This window comes from Natrix helvetica (assembly GCF_964273705.1).
Source record: "Natrix helvetica genome assembly, chromosome: 5".
Classification (NCBI taxonomy): domain Eukaryota; kingdom Metazoa; phylum Chordata; class Lepidosauria; order Squamata; family Natricidae; genus Natrix; species Natrix helvetica.
The window spans coordinates 46,345,599-46,363,175 of record NC_138551.1 but is presented as its reverse complement, the minus strand read 5'-3'; the positions used below and the strand labels follow the sequence as shown (position 1 = coordinate 46,363,175).

Below are 17,577 nucleotides of genomic sequence, written 5' to 3'. Positions count from 1 at the left end.
GCTACCGGTGGATATTATTTGGCTTAGAAAGATGCTGACTTGGGATATTAATGACATAGATACTAATCCCACAGATTGTAATCCTAAAATACATAAGGACAATTATGCTACACAGAACAACTTGAACACTATAACAGGATTGTACTAATCAGAAGGAATAGAGAACCTTTCTTACTGCTAAGACTTTGCGTATGTATGTATGTATGTATGTATGTATGTATGTATGTTATGTATGTATGTATGTATGTATGCATGCATGCATGTATGTATGCATTGGGGTATTTTCCCATGTTAGATTGAGACTGTCTTGGCAACGTTTCAGTGAGGTCTCACTTGCCATCTTCAGGCTAGGTTTTGGGCTTAAAGTGTGGTTGTAACTGCTGTCTTTCTATAAATCTTGGTGGGTGGGTGGAGTGCTGGCTTTGTTTCAGTAAGTGGAATGATTGGTCATGTGGTTGTATCATGATTGGTAGATTGGTGCTGATTGGTGCTGGCTGTGTGTCCATTGTTGTTTCGTGTTGTAATGGCCTGGGGTGGGTGGGGCTCGTTTGCTGACTAGGGCTAGTTTCCAGATGTCTGGTAGTCAGGAGGTATTGTCACATTTATTCATGTTGTGTGGGTGTTTCTCTATTTTGATAGCTTCCATAATTATTCTCTTGTTGAAGTGTTCAGTTTTGGAGATTAACCTGGTTCCTTCAAAATTAATTTCATGTCCTGTAGCTTTAAGGTGCTGGAAAAGGAAGTTTTTTCTTTTTTTCTTACTGCGTTCTTGTGTTCTGCGATGCGTGCATTTATTCTCCTGTTCGTTTGTCCTATGTATGTTGTCTTTGGGGTTTCTTAAGATGTTGGCTATTTTTTGGTCAGTGTTGAAGGCTGTCTTGATATTGTGTTTGTGGAGAATTTTGCTGATTTTATCTGTGGTGCCTTTGATGTAAGGGAGGAGGCGATGCCATTGTCCTGTTCTGTGTCTTGGTTTTTTGGGGGGGTCTCCCTTTGGATTAGGTTAGTAATTGTTTTTCTTTGGAATCCATTGGAGATTAATATGTTTGTGAGAGTGTGTAATTCAGTTCTATATATATATATAAATGTGTGTGTGTGTTTTCGTAGATTTTCACGGGTGTCGGTATGCTGGTCTTGTTGTATTTAAAAATCAACTCTGTTTCTTCAAACATTATAACTATCAGAAGTAAAAGTCAGAGGAGATAATATGGAAAACTCCCAGTGTGATTATACTCCACTGCTGCATTTTTTTAAAAAAAGAATGGGAATTTAATTCCCAGAAGAAAACCATCAATTAAAAGCAAATTAAAACACTGAATTCAAGATCAAGTGAATTGGCTGATCACTGAAGTATATATTAAGAGTCCTGAAGGTTTGAGTTCATTATTGTAAGTTTGTGTGTGTATATTTACCTGAGTGTGTGTGTGTGTGTGTGTGTGTGTGTGTGGTCTTCTACAGATGACATAGGACTTCTATTGCTAAGTGAGGCAGTCATTACATGAGTCACACTCAATTTTACAATCTTTCTGCCTTGATCTTTAAGCAAATCACATGGATTTCAAGTGAACCTGACTTCCCCTATTGACTTTGCTTGTTGGAAGCCCTCTGAGATGATTACAAATGACAATCACATGATCTGGGATGCAGCAATTGACAGAAATACATTACCGAGTGCACAAACTTTGATCATGTGACTATAGGGACAGTGCAATGGTTATTAAGTGTGTGGACTGTTCATTAGTCACTTTTCCAGTTACATCATAACTTCAAACGGTCATTAAACAAATTGTCAAAGGTCAAGGATTACCTGTATTTTAAATTAGAATGATCCCAATTCTCGTAGTTTTTCATAAGCTCTTGAAAGAGCTGTGCCCAGGTCTGGAACCCCAAGTATTTGCAGCGACCTGTTTCTTGATTAACTTAGGGATTATGATGGGTGATTTATTCTCAGTTGCCATATGTTTTAGTTTTGGTATTATAATACTTGGTTTTTTTTTAAAAAATTACTTTTTAAATTTCTAAAGTGTCACTTAGTGAGAGAGGCGGCTATAAAAATTGAATGAAAACAGTTCTCTCCAAGAAGAAGCAAGTAGTAAAAAATATATGATATCAACACCTGAAAAACTCGCAATCAAAATATGGGTAGAGTATGTTACAATTAGATGGACAGAGCTAGATGAACAATTGTACTGAAGGAGTATTCATTAATAGCTCCATGTCAAACCAAAAGAAAAATTGAGTGGTGTACCACGGGCTATGTTCTAGGCCTATCCTGTTCAACACATTTATAAATGACTCAAATTAGAAGTTAGAAAATATGACTATTAATTTTACATGATATAAAATTAGGAGGAATAGTAAACATTAGGAAGACAGTGCCAAGATTCAAAGAATGTAGACAAGGAGGAACAATGGGCAGAAATCAACAAGATGAATTTCAACAGGAACAAATAGAGAGGTAGGAAAAATCTATATTAGGTAGGAAAAATCAAAGGCATGAATATAGGATAAAAACACCTGTATTGGGCAGCAGTACACATTACAAGAAAACCAATTTGGTATATAGTTAAGGCACTAGACTAGAAACCAAGACATCATGTGTCATAATCCCATTTTAGGCATGAAGTTGCTGGGTGACTTTGGACCAGTCACTCACTCTCTGTCCTTGGAAAGCAATAGTAAATCATTTACAAAAAACCTTCCAAGAAAACTGTAGGAACTAGTCCAGCAGTAGCCAGGAACCAACCTGATTTGAAGGTACCAAAACAAACAAAATACATGAAAAGCTGTGTGTCTTGGTGGATCGCAAACTGAACATGAGCCAACAATTTACTGATTGTTAAATGTGTGTGTCGCCTATTTCACTATCAAGCAACTCGGGCAGCTCTGATGCATTTGCAAAATACAAATGAAGAGTTAGGCTGCATCAGCAGAGATATACTGTAGTGCCAAGACCAAGAAAGTCATGATTGCTCTCTATTTAGCATTGGTTAGGCAATAGCTGAAATACTGCATCCAGTTCTGGCACCACATTTTGGAAAGAACTTCAACAAACTAAAATCTGTACAGAGATAAGCAAACAAGATGATAAGGGACCTATGTAAAAAAAACATATCTGGAATGGTTGGAGATTATGTTTACAGAAGAGAAAATTGCAAGGAGGTAAAATTGCTGTTTTCAACTATCTAAAAGACTGTCATGTAGATGGCATAGCAGAATTGTTTACAGCTGCTCTATGAACAGGACAAGAATATGTTTAAATTATGAAGAAGTAGATTTTGGTTGAACATCATGAAAAAAAATTCTTAATAATAAGAGCTGTTCAACAATAGAATAGACTTCTTCAAGAGTTGGTGGACTGTCTTTTTCTGTAGTTTTTTATATAGAGCTTAGATAGCCATGTATTGGAGATGCTGTAGTAGGATTCCTGTACTGGATAGAAGCTTGGACTAAATTATATTCAAGTCCTTCCTATCTTTTCATTCTATGTTTCAATAACCTGTGATTTCAGCAGACAAGTATTCCAGGCCACTAGCTTTGTTCAGTTGGCCTGCAACTATCATCAATAGTGGAAGAATTGGTGCTGCTGATACAAATATTTCTGTTACTGGCTGTGTATGCCCAGATAATCATTCTATGAGCTGCAGTTACAGCTAAGTAACAAATTTATGTGAGTTCTCTTAGTGAATTCTCTAGACAGTGGAGCAGTATCACCTAGTATACAAGATGTAATACTAATAAAAACTAGCCGTGGCAGCAGTGGAGCCAGCCCACAAAATATTCATAACCTTAAGTGGCTTAATCCACATATTAAAGTAAACAATGTAATCAATAATTTATGGAATAAAAGAAAAATATGAGTGGATGAATCTAAAGAATATTTTCATTCAACAAGGACATTTTGATACAACTCAATTAATTTACTAATCTTTTCATATGTATTAGTTAAAACAGGACTACACAATCTTTACCTTTAAAAAACAAGCAACATAATGTTGTTGATTAGAGGAACATAAACCTTTTCAGTAGTTTAATCAATCATTATTTAAGATCCCCCTTTAGCACGTTTGAGTTTAAGGTGTTTACTCCTGTTTTGTAGTAACATAACCCAACAATTATGCACAGATTTCAATAAAATCAGATATGACTATTTTCCCGTACTTACCTTATTATCTTTCAGAAAAAGTGCTAACATTTCTTCTCTCCCATAACGATAATCAGCTAATTTATACTTTGGCAAAGCTGGAGAGAGAGGAGGAGATGTCACACTCCCACCACTTGATAGAGCTCGAAGCCTAGAGGGGAAAGAAATCAATGAAACTAGGTATTTTATACATGTAATTTTATCATTAGGACAGTGGATATGAAGATTCATGTCACACCGGAATCCTTTTTCTTTTTGCCCTATTTGAAATCATACGATGCAAGCTTATACTATGAGTCCTTCATAGGCAATCTCTGTAGGAGCCTGCACATTTTGAAACACACTTTTTGTAAGGCATGTTTTGTTCCATCTTCCTTATTACAAATATAATAAAAATTATATTATTCCAGTATGCCTTGCTCTGAATTGATTGTGACCTTCCATCTTGGTTGCATATTCTGTTTTTCGTATTAGAATTATTGCCATTTATTATTGCTGTTTTTCTTTACCTAGAATGTTAGGTAATGTGGCAGTTTATTAACAATGCTAAATAAATAAATGCCAATGATAGTGGCACACATCTAAATATCCTTTCCCTATGATGGAGAATTTGATCACCAGAATATTTTTATTTATTTATTTATTTATTTTCAGTATTTCTAGACCGCCCCCTCTCCCCGAAGGGTCTCGGGGCGGTGTACAGGTGTGTCATTAAAACGAATACAAAAAACGAATATCCCATACCCTTAAAAACAAATTAAACCTCATACAACTGTACAAAAAGTAAAAATTAAAAATTAAATTAAAAACAACTAAAAGTATACCCCTAGAAAATTTTAAAAAATGCAGGCTTGAGGAACTAAAATTGGGAATTAGGAATTAGGCCAGGCCGGCTAGATTGAACAGGTAGGTCTTTAGTTTCTTACGGAAGGAGCGGAGGTCGGTGATAGTCCTGATATCTGGGGGGAGGTCATTCCAAAGGGTCGGGCCCATCACAGAGAAGGCCCTACTCCTGGGCGTCGCCCGCTGGCATTGCCTAGTGGACGGCACCCGGAGGAGTCCCTCTCTGTGAGAGCGAATCGGTCGAAGGGATGTATGGGGCAGGATACGATCCCGCAAATAACTAGGTCCTGTGCCATGGAGCGCTTTAAAGATGATGACCAACACCTTGAAACGCACCCGAAAAGCCACAGGTAGCCAGTGAAGCCCGCGCAGCAAAGGTGTTATGTGGGAGTATCTAGTAGCTCCCACAATTGTCCGCGCGGCCGCATTCTGAACCAACTGCAGCCTTCGGGTGCATCTCAAGGGGAGCCCCATGTAGAGAGCATTACAGTAGTCTAGTCGAGACGTCACAAGCGCATGAGTGACTGTACATAGGGCGTTCCGGTCCAATAGGAGACGCAATTGGCGCACCAGGCGAACCTGGTGGAATGCCCCCCTTGCCACGGCTGTCACATGGTCATCCATTGACAGCCGGGCGTCCAGGAGGACACCCAAATTGCATACCCGATCCACGGGGGCCAGCTGTTCGCCCCCAATGGCCAGTGATGGACGTAACTGGTTGAACCGGGGTGCCGGTAGCCACAGCCACTCCGTCTTGGACGGGTTGAGTTTGAGTCTGTTACTTCCCATCCAGATCCGAACGGCTTCCAAACATCGGGACATCACTTCGACGGCATCGTTGGGGTGGTCCGGGGTAGAGATGTACAGCTGCGTATCGTCAGCGTACAGATGGTAATCTACCCCGAACCCGCGGATGATCTCGCCCAGTGGCTTCATGTATGTGTTGAACAGGAGAGGCGAGAGGACCGACCCCTGTGGCACCCCACAAGTGAGCGGCCTCGGGCTCGACCTCTGCCCCCCTGTCAACACACATTGCGTTCGACCAGAGAGGTAGGAGGAGAACCACCGCAAAACGGTGCCCCTCACCCCCAACCCCTCCAGGCGACGCAATAGGATACCATGGTCGATGGTATCAAAAGCCGCCGAGAGATCTAACAGGACCAGGATGGATGAACAGCCCCCATCTCTGGCCCTCCAGAGATCATCCACCAACGCGACCAATGCCGTCTCCGTGCTGTGACCGGGCCGGAAGCCGGACTGGCGTGGATCCAGATAATCAATTTCCTCCAGGTGCCGTGGGAACTGTTGCGCCACCACACTCTCTACAACCTTCGCCAAAAAGGGAAGGTTGGAGATGGGACGGTAATTAACTAAATTAGCTGGGTCCAGGGAAGGCTTTTTGAGTAGGGGCCTCACCACCGCCTCTTTCAAGACGGCCGGCAAGGACCCCTCCCTCAGTGAAGCATTCACTAATTCCTGGAGCCAACCTCGTGTGACGTCCCAGGATGCCAGTATAAGCCAGGAGGGACACGGGTCCAGTAAACATGTGGTGGCTCGCAGTCGTCCACGTAACCCGTCCATATCGTCGGAAGTAACAGAGTCAAACTCCTCCCAGAATGGCGTCTCAAGACCCGCCTCCGACGTCTCTTCTAGACCGCTAGCGGAGACCCATTCGCTGCGAATCTGAGCGATTTTGTCCTGCAGATATTCCCCAAACTCCTCTGCTCTGCCCTGCAAGGGTGCTTCCCGCGGCCTCTGAGAAAGGAGGGAGCGGGTCACCCTAAACAGGGCGGCAGGGCAGTTATCTGCGGACGCAATAAGAGTGGCACAATATTGTCGTTTGGCCACTCTTAATGCCACAAGGTAAGTCTGTAAATAGGCTCTTACCTGTGCTCGGTCAGATTCGGAGCGTGACGATCTCCATCTGCTCTTTAGGCGTCTCTTGCGACGCTTCATCACCCCCAGCTCCTCGGTAAACCAAGGGGCCTGGGTGATTCGATGCCGCAAGAGAGGCCGCAAAGGCGCAACCCGGTCCAAGGCACCGGCGGCCGCACTGTTCCATGCGGCCACTAGGTCCTCCGTCCGGGTGTGGGTCAGGGCTACAGGGAATGGCCCAAGCTCCGTCTGGAACCTATCAGGTTCCATCAGGCGCCTGGGGCGGAACCATCTAGAGCATTCCGGTTCCGCCTCCCCGTGATGGGGAGCAGCGGTTGGAAAGTCGAGCCAGAGAAGTGAGTGATCTGACCATGACAGGGGCGTGACAACTAAATCCCCTACTCCCAGATCACTCCTCCACTGGCCAGATACAAAAATAAGGTCCAGTGTGTGACCTCCCTCGTGTGTGGGGCCCCGAATTACCTGGGTCAGGTCCATGGCTGTCATGGAAGCCATGAACTCCCGAGCCACCTCAGAAGTTTCCCCTACCGATGGCAAGTTAAAGTCCCCCATGACTAACAGCCTGGGGGTCTCAACTGCCATCTCGGAGATCACCTCGAGGAGCTCGGGCAGGGCCGCTGATGCATAGCGAGGAGCCAGGTATACAATCAGCAAGCCCAACTGTCTCCCTGGGCCCCACTTCACACATAGGGACTCACAACCGGTTATCTGTAGCACAGTGGACTCTCTAGGCTCAAGACCCTCCTTTACAATAACCGCTACCCCACCACCCCTACCCTGGGCCCGCGGCTGATGAAATGCACAGTAGGCCGGCGGGCACATTTCCACGAGGGGGAGACCTCCCTCGTGGCCCAGCCAGGTCTCCGTTATCCCTGCCAGGTCCGGCTCCCCCTCCGAGATCAAATCATTAATCATTAATTAATTAGTATATTATAATGATATTTAGCAAGAATTTTTATAACAAGGAAGAATAAGGGCTATAATAGGTTAAAAGTTCATCACTCTTAAACCTTGTCTCCAGACAATGGTTTACAAGTGCAAAGAACAACTGCAATTCCTGCAAGTCTTTTCAGTGGATAAATAGCAGTGCTTATAATAATTTTAATAAAGCAGGAGAATAATCAGCTGACCAACAAACATGCTGATGCTGCAGTGATCACAAGCTGAAATGGTTTAGCTGGACTGATGCCCAATTGCATAGTATGAGTGAAAGACATGACTCTTGCTAAACAATTTTTTAAATTGTAGAAGGTTCTAAATAGGCCTCTATATAAACATAGGACTCATGTGAGCCAAACACACCCTGGCAAAAAATTATAACACTGTAAGATTACTTAAAAGCTTATTGCCCAAGTGTCCTCATATCTGTCATGCCTGTTATACTGTATTCAACTTGAAATGTTCTGTGATCAAATATGGAGAAAAGATGAAATGTGAAGTTGCTACAACTCAAGAAAGCAATGAAACTGGCTGTCGGTCCGGTCCACCAGAACTCCAGGCCTGCTTTTCCATTCATATTAGTTTTGTAACTATTTTGTCTTACAAAGGTTTGACAACTTTCTATAGTACAGAAACCACTTGAAAAAAGTTACAGTAAGTCCTTCAAAAAATCTCTACCTTTTTTTTTTTTTACAAAGCAATCAGATTAAATTGAATTAGAGTTTCAGAGTGTTGCAACTAACCTGCTCGTTTCCCAGTCATTTCTATATTGTCAAATTCTATCTGTTTGATATAACTTTTTTGAGTCTAGCACTAGATACAGGAAGATTATTATACTCTCCATTGGTTGGGCTTCCAAAGGCTTCATCATTACCAAAGAACCTAACAAAAAGACCAGTTTTTTTTTTAAAAAAAATCCATATTGACTCTTACAGTAGAGGCTGGTACTAAGAACTTCCAACAGCATCTTGTAAAAGTTAAAGACTAGCTGAGCATGCAGAAAGCATTCCAGAGCTAACCTCTTCCCTTCCTTTATCTAGCTATTTATCTTCACAGCCTGATCTTCAATGGACTGCAGTATTAAAGCAGCAGGCTTCCATCCTGCCTGCTGCTTTCCTAGCATTTGAAGAAAGAAGAATATAGACCTAAAATGTATATCAAATCAACTATCCGAAATATGCATATTTAGTCCATTATAACTAAGACCTGCTTAGAAGAATTACTTTTAGTCTGAATTATTAACTTGAACAATGTGAGGAGGTCAGGTAAGTTGCCTTAATTGAACACAGTTTTTCAGTAATAATGTTTGAAGCTTTGAAATAATCATGTACAATCATTATTTTGAAGGCTATGATAACTTTCTAAACAGGTCTATTACTCTTAAGTTTGTGTGTCCTTCTTATCATACTTGAATTCCCTCTTAGATTTCAATGCTGTGCTAAACATAATCTCTTCAATTGGATTAGCAAACAACACAATAAGCATGAGTACAATACAATTTTTTTTGTGCTTTGCATTTTGACGGACCATATCTACATAATTTTCTGACTTTTATATCATAAATGTCCAATTTCTTTTAAAAAAAGCTGATTAAACAATGAATTACATGATAAATTTAATAAATATATGTCTAATTTAAATTAAACTATGGATTTTAAAGGAGTTTTAATTGGAAATTCATCATATAGACTGTTAACCAAAATAGAGTAAAACCTACCCACTTTCAATTTTTTAATTATAGTGAAAATACGCTCACGGATATTTAGGTATGATTCCATGTTGTCAATGAGTCTTCTTTAATCAAACTAAATAATTTGTTACTATATGGGTTCTTAATAGTAAAAATCAAATATTAATAATAAAATAACAGAATAATAGAGTTGGAATGGGTCTTGGAGGTCTTCTAGTCCAACCCTCTGCTCAAGTAGGAAACCTTATACTATTTCAGACATGGCATAGGCCAGTGATGGAGAACCTATGGCACGCGTGCCACAGGTGGCACGCAGAGCCATTTGTCAGAGCACGCGAGGTGCTGCCCTGTCAGCTGGCCAGCGCGCATGCTGAATTCACCTTTTTAAAAGCCATTTTTCGCCCTCCCCAGGCTCCAGAGGCTTTATAGGAGCCTGGGGAGGGCGAAGAGCCTCCCTCGCCCCCCCGGAGGCTTCAGGGACCGTCTGGAGGCTTCCCTGAAGCCTTCGGAACGCTTAAAACAACCCTCCGAGCAAACCGGAAGTGACTTCCGGTTTGCTCAGAGGGTGGTTTTAAGCATTCCGAAGGCTTCAGGGACCGTCCGGGGGCTTCCCTGACGCCTTCGGAGCGCTTAAAACGACTCTCCGAGCAAACCGGAAGTGATGCGCACTTGGGGGGGTCGCACATTGTATTATGGGTGTGGCACGCCCGCACATGACCCCCCTGCGCTCCCCCCCCTTGTGGCACGTGAGCCAAAAAAGGTTCGCCATTGCTGGCATAGGCTGTTCAATCTCTTCTTGAAATCCTCCAGTGATGCACTGCCAACAACTTCTGTAGGCAAGTCATTCCACTCATTAATTGTTCTAACTGTCAGGAAATTTCTCCTCAGTTCTAAGTTGCTTCTCTCCTTGGTTAGGTTCCATCCATTGCTTCTTGTTCTGCCTTCAGGTGTTTTGGAGAATAGCTTGACCCCCTATTCTTTGTCATAGCCTCTTAGATATTGGAACACTGCTATCATTCATCACTATCATGAATGAATGAATGAAAGAAAGAAAGAAATTGTGGGTCCCCATGTACAAAGGATGTAGTTAAGACAGTTTCAAGCTAGGCCATTAAAGGAGTGCAAACCTACATTTGCATCTGTTATTGTTCTAAACTAGCATATTACATCTCTGATTGTTCTAAACTAGCATTTGTTCCTTGATTCCTCCGCCCCCCCTCAATCAACTTTCCCAGAAGATAGGTGGAGTTTGATATCCAGTAATTTAAATAAACTTTCCAAAACTACTCTGTGAATCATTAGACCATGGCTTTGGAAAATTTTGTTGAATTAAGTATCTCAGGGCAGAGGCAATGCCACAACAGGGAATTAGGTAAACCATCTTACAAAGCATATCAATTACGAAGAGAAAGGCATGTAACCCTTTGACACAAGGTAGTTCAATGTCCAAAAATCCTGTTTAAAACAAAAAAGATGTGATTCATGTGCTTATTGCATGGCAGCAAGGATGCCATAACAAATAAAATTCATGGCATCTGCTATAAAGGAAAACTATCCAAAGTCAGGAGGAGATAGAATCTTTACATACTCCAAATTGTCTGTTGGTTGCTGTCACGACAGAGGAATCATTTTCTTATATATAATTTTCCTTATTCATAACCACTTTCATTTCATCATTTCACTAAGGATCTTTTTTATACTTCCCACTAATGTACTAATATTCTGAAGCCTTATTGTAGATATTAAATAAAAGTAGCAAACTATTGTTGAATAATACAGTAACTATTAAAATGAGATCTATTAAAAATATCAAGTGACATTTCCTCTGTTATTAAAAGAAATGAAGAAAGATTTAGCAAGCAAACTAGAATTTTATCCTATTAATCTGCTACCACCTTGTGGCCACTGTTTTCATGGCAATAAATAAAAATAAAAGCAATGTTCAATTACTTGAATATTATTTCTCTATATATTCAAATAATCAGTCTAGCTATTTTATGCCAACCATGAAACTTTGAAATACTTGTATAGGGTAGCTTGATTCCAAACACAAAGTAATATTAATTTATTTACTTATTTACTTACTTGCTAAGTTTCTAAAATCGCTCAACTCAAACAATGTGATTCGGGATGATGTGTCACAACAACAAAAACAAACATATTCCCCTGAAACCCACATGTTAAAACATGTACAAGATATAAATATAAAATACAAAAATAAAAATGATGGCCACGCAGTATAACAGAACCAAAAGGAAACTACACTCAAATTGGCCCCTGTTGCCTAAAGCAATAGTCTAAAAAGTCTAAAGCATGGTATCATCAGCATGACTTTGTTACCAGATTAGGCCAACTATCTCAGGAAATATTATAAGCATTTGATAGTTCAGAAAAGTCTCCTTGGGAAATTTCAAGGCACCTGGATTGATCTCAATGCAGCCACCCCAAAAGCAGGTAGGAGCGAAGCTAGTGGACACAAAATAATTTTTCTAGGGAATATCAGGGCCTGCAGCCTCTACATTACTTATCCTCTCCCCAAATGTAACAAATTATGATTTTCTTAATTCCAAGACCAACACAATACAACAATGGCAAAAAGCTAAAAAGCAGTCATAGCAGCCTTGTCTTTACACTTTTTTTTTCTAAAACAAACTACCGTATTTTTCAGAGTATAAGATGCACCTTTTTTGCTTTAAAAAGAGGCTGAAAATCTGGGTGCGTCTTATACATCGAATACAGCATTTTTTGCCTCCTGAAGCCCTGCCCCCTTCACCAAAATGGCCGTGCATAGCATTATGGAGGCTTTCAGAGAGCTCCTGGGGGCTGGGGAGGGCAGAAATGAGCAAAACCCGGGCCATTTTTGCCCCACCCCCACCCCCCAGCAGCACTCTATAAGCCTTCATAAGGCTATACATGCAATCTTTTTGACAAAAAATGGGCCCATTTTTGCAAAAAACGGGCCACATTTTGCTTGTTTTTGCCCCCCCAGGAGCACTCTGCAAGTTCCCCCCAAGGATATTCATCCTTTAAAAAAAAACATTTCTCTATCTCTCTCTATTTCTCTCTCCCTCTCTATCCCTTTATCTACCTACCTACCTACCTAAGGGATAGAGAGGGAGAGAGAAATAGAGAGAGATAGAGAAATACAGTAGGTAGGGAGAGAGAGAGAGAAGGTAGGTAGGTTAGGTAGGTAGGTAGGTAGGTAGATAAAGGGATAGAGAGGGAGAGAGAAATAGAGAGAGAGAGAGAAATACAGTAGATAGGGAGGGAGAGAGAGAAAGTAGGTAAGTAGGTAGATAGAGGGATAGAGAGAAATACAGTAGGTAGGGAGGGAGAGAGAGTAGGTAGGTTAGTAGGTAGATAGAGGGATAGAGAGAGAAATACAATAGGTAGGGAGGGAGAGAGAGAGAGAGTAGGTAGGTAGGTAGGTAGGTAGGTAGGTAGGTAGGTAGGTAGGTAGATGTTTCCAAGTGTATTTATCCATGTGCTGGAGAAGGAAATCGCTGACAATCTGCAGCACCTAAGACTTTGTTTCTGCTGGCACAGCATTTGATCAATGTAATTCTCATCAATCAGTTAAAGAGCTTTCCGAAAGGAAAAAAAAGTTTTTGCACTCTACAAACCTCCTTTATCTACCTACCTACCTACCTACCTAACCTACCTACCTTTCTCTCCCTCTCTGTCCCTCTACCTACCTACCTACTTTTTTTTTAATTTGCCTCTTCAAAACCTTGATGCGTCTTATACTCCGGTGCATTTTAAATTCGGAAAAATACAATAGTTTCCTTATAAATAGGAGACTGGAATATGATTTACCATATCTTTGGAACACAGTTAAAGGAAATCTGGTTTGCATTCAGTTTGATTTGCTCTGCTACCCAGTATATTTATTATCAGCAAAGGTGGTAGAAACTTGTTCCAGAAAAAGGACAGAGCTTGCATTCCCAAGGCTGATTGCTGACTATCAAAGCAGAATTTGCAGGGAGCCAGTTACATCTGTACAAGGCCAGTACGTTTATTAATAACAGATGGAAAAGAGAACAGGGAAAATATCCTGTAGAACTGCAAAATATTTACTTTCTGAACAACACATAAGGTATGCAACTCTGCCTGGAAATAAGTATATTAAAAATACAACACTTAAATAATATATGAATTAGGCATTAAGCAAACAATAACTTGTTTGATCCAAGAAGGTGACTGATATCTGCAGACATACAAATACATAATGGTACATTTAATGTGTAAGTGAAATCTGGGTAAACCTCAAACTTTATAGATACATCATATGGGATCTAAACTAAAAACGATGGATTAAAAAAAAGTTACTGAACCAGTGACTGAAATTTTAATCCAAAATTTTAATCCAGTATCTCTGGTGAGAGCAGAATGAGGATTGTGGATTTATTCTTTCCTCTCTGCAGCTTTCAACACCATCAACTATGGTATTCTTTTGGATTGTCTCAGATTATTTGGGGTGAGCGGCATTTTCACCAGAGTTGGTTCCAGTTGATAGTGACTGGAAAGAAGAGATCCTGCCTTTGGTCCCTATAGGTTGGGGTGCTGCAGGGTTCTGGGTTCTCTCCATTCCTAATCAATATCAACCCAAGGTCACTTAGTGAGATCATCCATTGCCATGGGGTGAGGTATCATCAGATGTTGATGATATCCAATTACAAGTAGTGCTTGACTTACAACTGTTCATTTAATGATGGACCAAAGTTATGAGGACCTCATAAAAACTGACTAAGAGCTGTCCTTCAAGTTACAATTGTTGTATCACTGCTGCAGTCACATGATCACAATTTGGAGGCTTGGCAAAAAGCTCACATTTATAATGGTTGCAGTGTTTAGCAGTCGGGTGACTGCAATTTATGAGCTTCCCAGCCAGCTTCCAACAAGCAAAGACAATTGGGCAAGTAGGATTCACATAATGACCACAGTGATTTGCTTAATAGCCATGGCACAAATGGTTAAAAAATCAGTTATTTCATGTGATGACTCACTTAACGAGCGCGTCACTTTAAAAATTCCAGTCCAAACTTTGGTTGTGAATTAAGGACTACTTGTGTATATCTCTGCCCTGGTGAATTAATACTATACACCTATTATCTTTGTATCAGGAAGCTGTGAGGGGATGGATTAAGAACTTAAAAGTTTCAAGAATCCCGGCAAGACTTTATGGCTTTGGATTTTGGAGCCTGCCAGTTCTAGGACTATGAAAATTTGGTACTGGATGGGTTTGTATGGTCTTAAACAATCTGGGGGTGCTCCTGATTCACAACTCTTTGTATGGTAGTCAGTTATAACCATTATAACCATTCCTAGATGGGGAGGGACACTTTACTCACAGTTACTTATGCCCTAAGCACCTCCTAATTGGATTATTGTAATGTGCTCTAATTGCCCCTGCCCTTGAAGACTGTCCAGAAGCTTCAGCTATTGCATGAGTGCTTCTAAAACAGCACATAACACCTCTTCTCTGTGAGCTGCATTGGTTGCCAGCCATCTCCTGGATCTAACTCAAGGTACTGGTTTAACCTTTAAACCCTTCCTGGCATGGGCCCAGATTATTTGACAGACCACCTCTCTCTAATTATTTCTGCTTGTCTCATCAGATCTGCCCTAGGAGAGGCATGCTATAGGTCCCATCTCTCACGGAATTACTATATTGGCAGGCCTGAGGAAATGGGCCTTCTCTGCTGTGGCATATGCCTTAGGGAACATTCTCTTCCCTGAAGTGAGGTCAGCTCCATCAAGACCTGACCTGGGGCTCTCAGGGAATCAGTGGGAAAGAATGTTGGTCCTCCCCCTCCCCAGACCCTGTCTAACTAACTAGGGCGGGATGTGATCCCTCCCTCTACTCTCCTTAAAAGAAACGTTCAGGTAAGACCAACGTTCTTTTTCCAGTAGAGTAGAGGGAGGGGTCACGCGAGGGACATACCCACGCTAAGTCCCAGGGAGGGTAGACTGGGGTCCAGGGGAAGGATTGGCTGCCACCCTCTGGAGGACCCTCCGACCGAATGACGCCTCAGCCGAGGCGTACACATCCAGTCGGTAATGGCGAATGAAAGGGGTAGGCGAGGCCCAGGTGGCCGCCCGACAAATATCCTAAAAGGGAGCCCTGGTAGCCCAGGCCGCAGTAGTAGCAGCACTATGGGTAGAATGAGCAGTTATACCCGAAGAAGGAGTCTGACCGGAGGCGCCGGAGGCCTCGACTATGGCCTGTCTAATCCACCTCCCAATAGTGGAGGAAGACACCTTAGCCCCAAGAGATCCCGGGTGGAAAGAGACGAAAAGTACCTCAGTTTTACGAATACCCTCCGTCCGCCTCAGGTAGATGCGGATGGCGCGACGGACGTCCAACCTATGCCACAAGTACTCCTTCTCCCGTGACGGATTAGGGCAAAAATTCGGCAGGACTATCTCTTGGGCTCTATGGAAAGGTGTGTTCACCTTTGGAATAAAGGAGGGATCAAGGCAAAGGACCACCCTGTCTTGATGGATGAGACAGAGGTCGTTCCGGGAAGAGAGCGCCCCCAATTCTGAGATGCGCCTGGCCGTCGTGATGGCCACTAGAAACGCCACCTTAAGGGTAAGAAGGCGCATATGAACCGTTCTAAGAGGTTCGAAGGGAGATCCCGTTTGAGCCTTAAGGACTAGGGTGAGATCCCAGGTCGGGAAACTATGTACTGGGGGCGGTGTGATTTTGGCCGCCCCTTTTAGGAAGCGCTTTACCAGAGGGGAGTGAGAAAGAGTATAGGAACCCTCCCCTCCCAGAATAGTGGCCAGGGCTGCCACCTGTCGCCGAAGGGTATTGTGGGACAAGCCGTCCTCCAACCCCTTCTGTAGGAACTCCAATACGTCCGGAACCATGGCCCTAGAGGGATTGAGACCAAGGGAAATGCACCATTTGGCAAAAACCGCCCAGGTGGCATTATAGATTCTGGTGGTAGATGGCCGCCTGGACGCTTCTATGATCGCTATGACTCCTGAGGAGAGCTTCTTTCTTCTCAGTATGCCCCGCTCAAGAACCAGGCGGTTAGATGGAGCCACTGCGGTTCCGGATGGTTCAATACCCTCTGGCGAAGGGCAATCTCTCCCAGGGGTATTCTCCAGGGGTCGGCCACCGACAGTTGGACCAGGTCCGCAAACCACGGCCTCCGGGGCCAGTATGGGGCTAGTAAGATGACAAGGGCACTCTCTGCCACTACCTTCCTGATGGTCCCGGGGATCAGGGGAAGGGAGGGAAGACGTAAAGGAGGCCTGGAGGCCAACGGCTCCTGAGGGCATCCGTGCCCTCCGCTGTGGGAGTCTGGAACCAGGCAAAGAACCTCGGCAGCTGGGCGTTGTCGGGGGTGGCGAACAGGTCCACTAGAGGCGTGCCGAATCTCCGACAGATCTTTTGAAACAACTCTGCTGCCAGCTGCCACTCGCCATTGTCCAGAGTCGCCCGACACAGCCAGTCCGCCTGGTGATTGGACACCCCCGAGATATGTTCCGCCACTATTGAGGCCAAGTGTCTCTCCGCCCACAAGCTTAGAGTCTGCGCCTCCCACCAGAGTGCGCGGGAATGGGTCCCCCCTTGGCGGTTCAGGTGTGCCTTTGTTGCCACGTTGTCTGTGAGCAGGAGGACGTGACGCCCCTGCAGGTGTTGGCAGAAGTGCCGGAGGGCCAGTCTCGCAGCCTTCAGTTCCAGCCAGTTGATGTTGTGGCTGAGATCTGAGGCAGTCCAGCATCCTTGGGCCATGTTGATGCCCATTATGGCCCCCCAGCCGAAGAGGCTTGCATCCGTCGTGACGGCCACTCTCTCCGGCTCCCAGAATGAGCCCCCTTGCTGAAGTGCTGGGGACATCCACCACCGAAGGGACAGTCTCACGTCTGCCGGGAGGCGGATCGGTCGCAAAGAGTTGCTCATCATCTGTTTCTGGGCTGGGATCAATGCCCACTGAAGAGGGCGTAAGTGGAGCCGAGCCCAGGGGACTATCCCTATACAGGACACCATCTTCCCTAGAACTTGGGACAAGGTCAGGGTGGAAACAGACTTTCTTTTTCTGACGGAGGC

The 17,577-nt window shown here is 43.2% G+C and overlaps 2 protein-coding genes across 4 annotated transcripts in view; both read right to left on the bottom strand.

Annotated features, from left to right (window-relative positions):
• AIRE (autoimmune regulator) overlaps positions 1-17,577 on the bottom strand; it is a 178,411-nt gene that overhangs the window by 69,070 nt on the left and 91,764 nt on the right. The gene's annotated exons all lie outside the window — the stretch shown is intronic.
• Positions 1-17,577, bottom strand: part of GIGYF2 (GRB10 interacting GYF protein 2) — a 107,784-nt gene that overhangs the window by 72,275 nt on the left and 17,932 nt on the right. For all 3 annotated transcript variants that reach the window (XM_081955311.1, XM_081955312.1, XM_081955310.1), the window contains exon 3: positions 4,166-4,295. In XM_081955311.1, the coding sequence (XP_081811437.1) occupies positions 4,166-4,295 (130 nt within the window). The remainder of the gene's footprint in view (positions 1-4,165; positions 4,296-17,577) is intronic.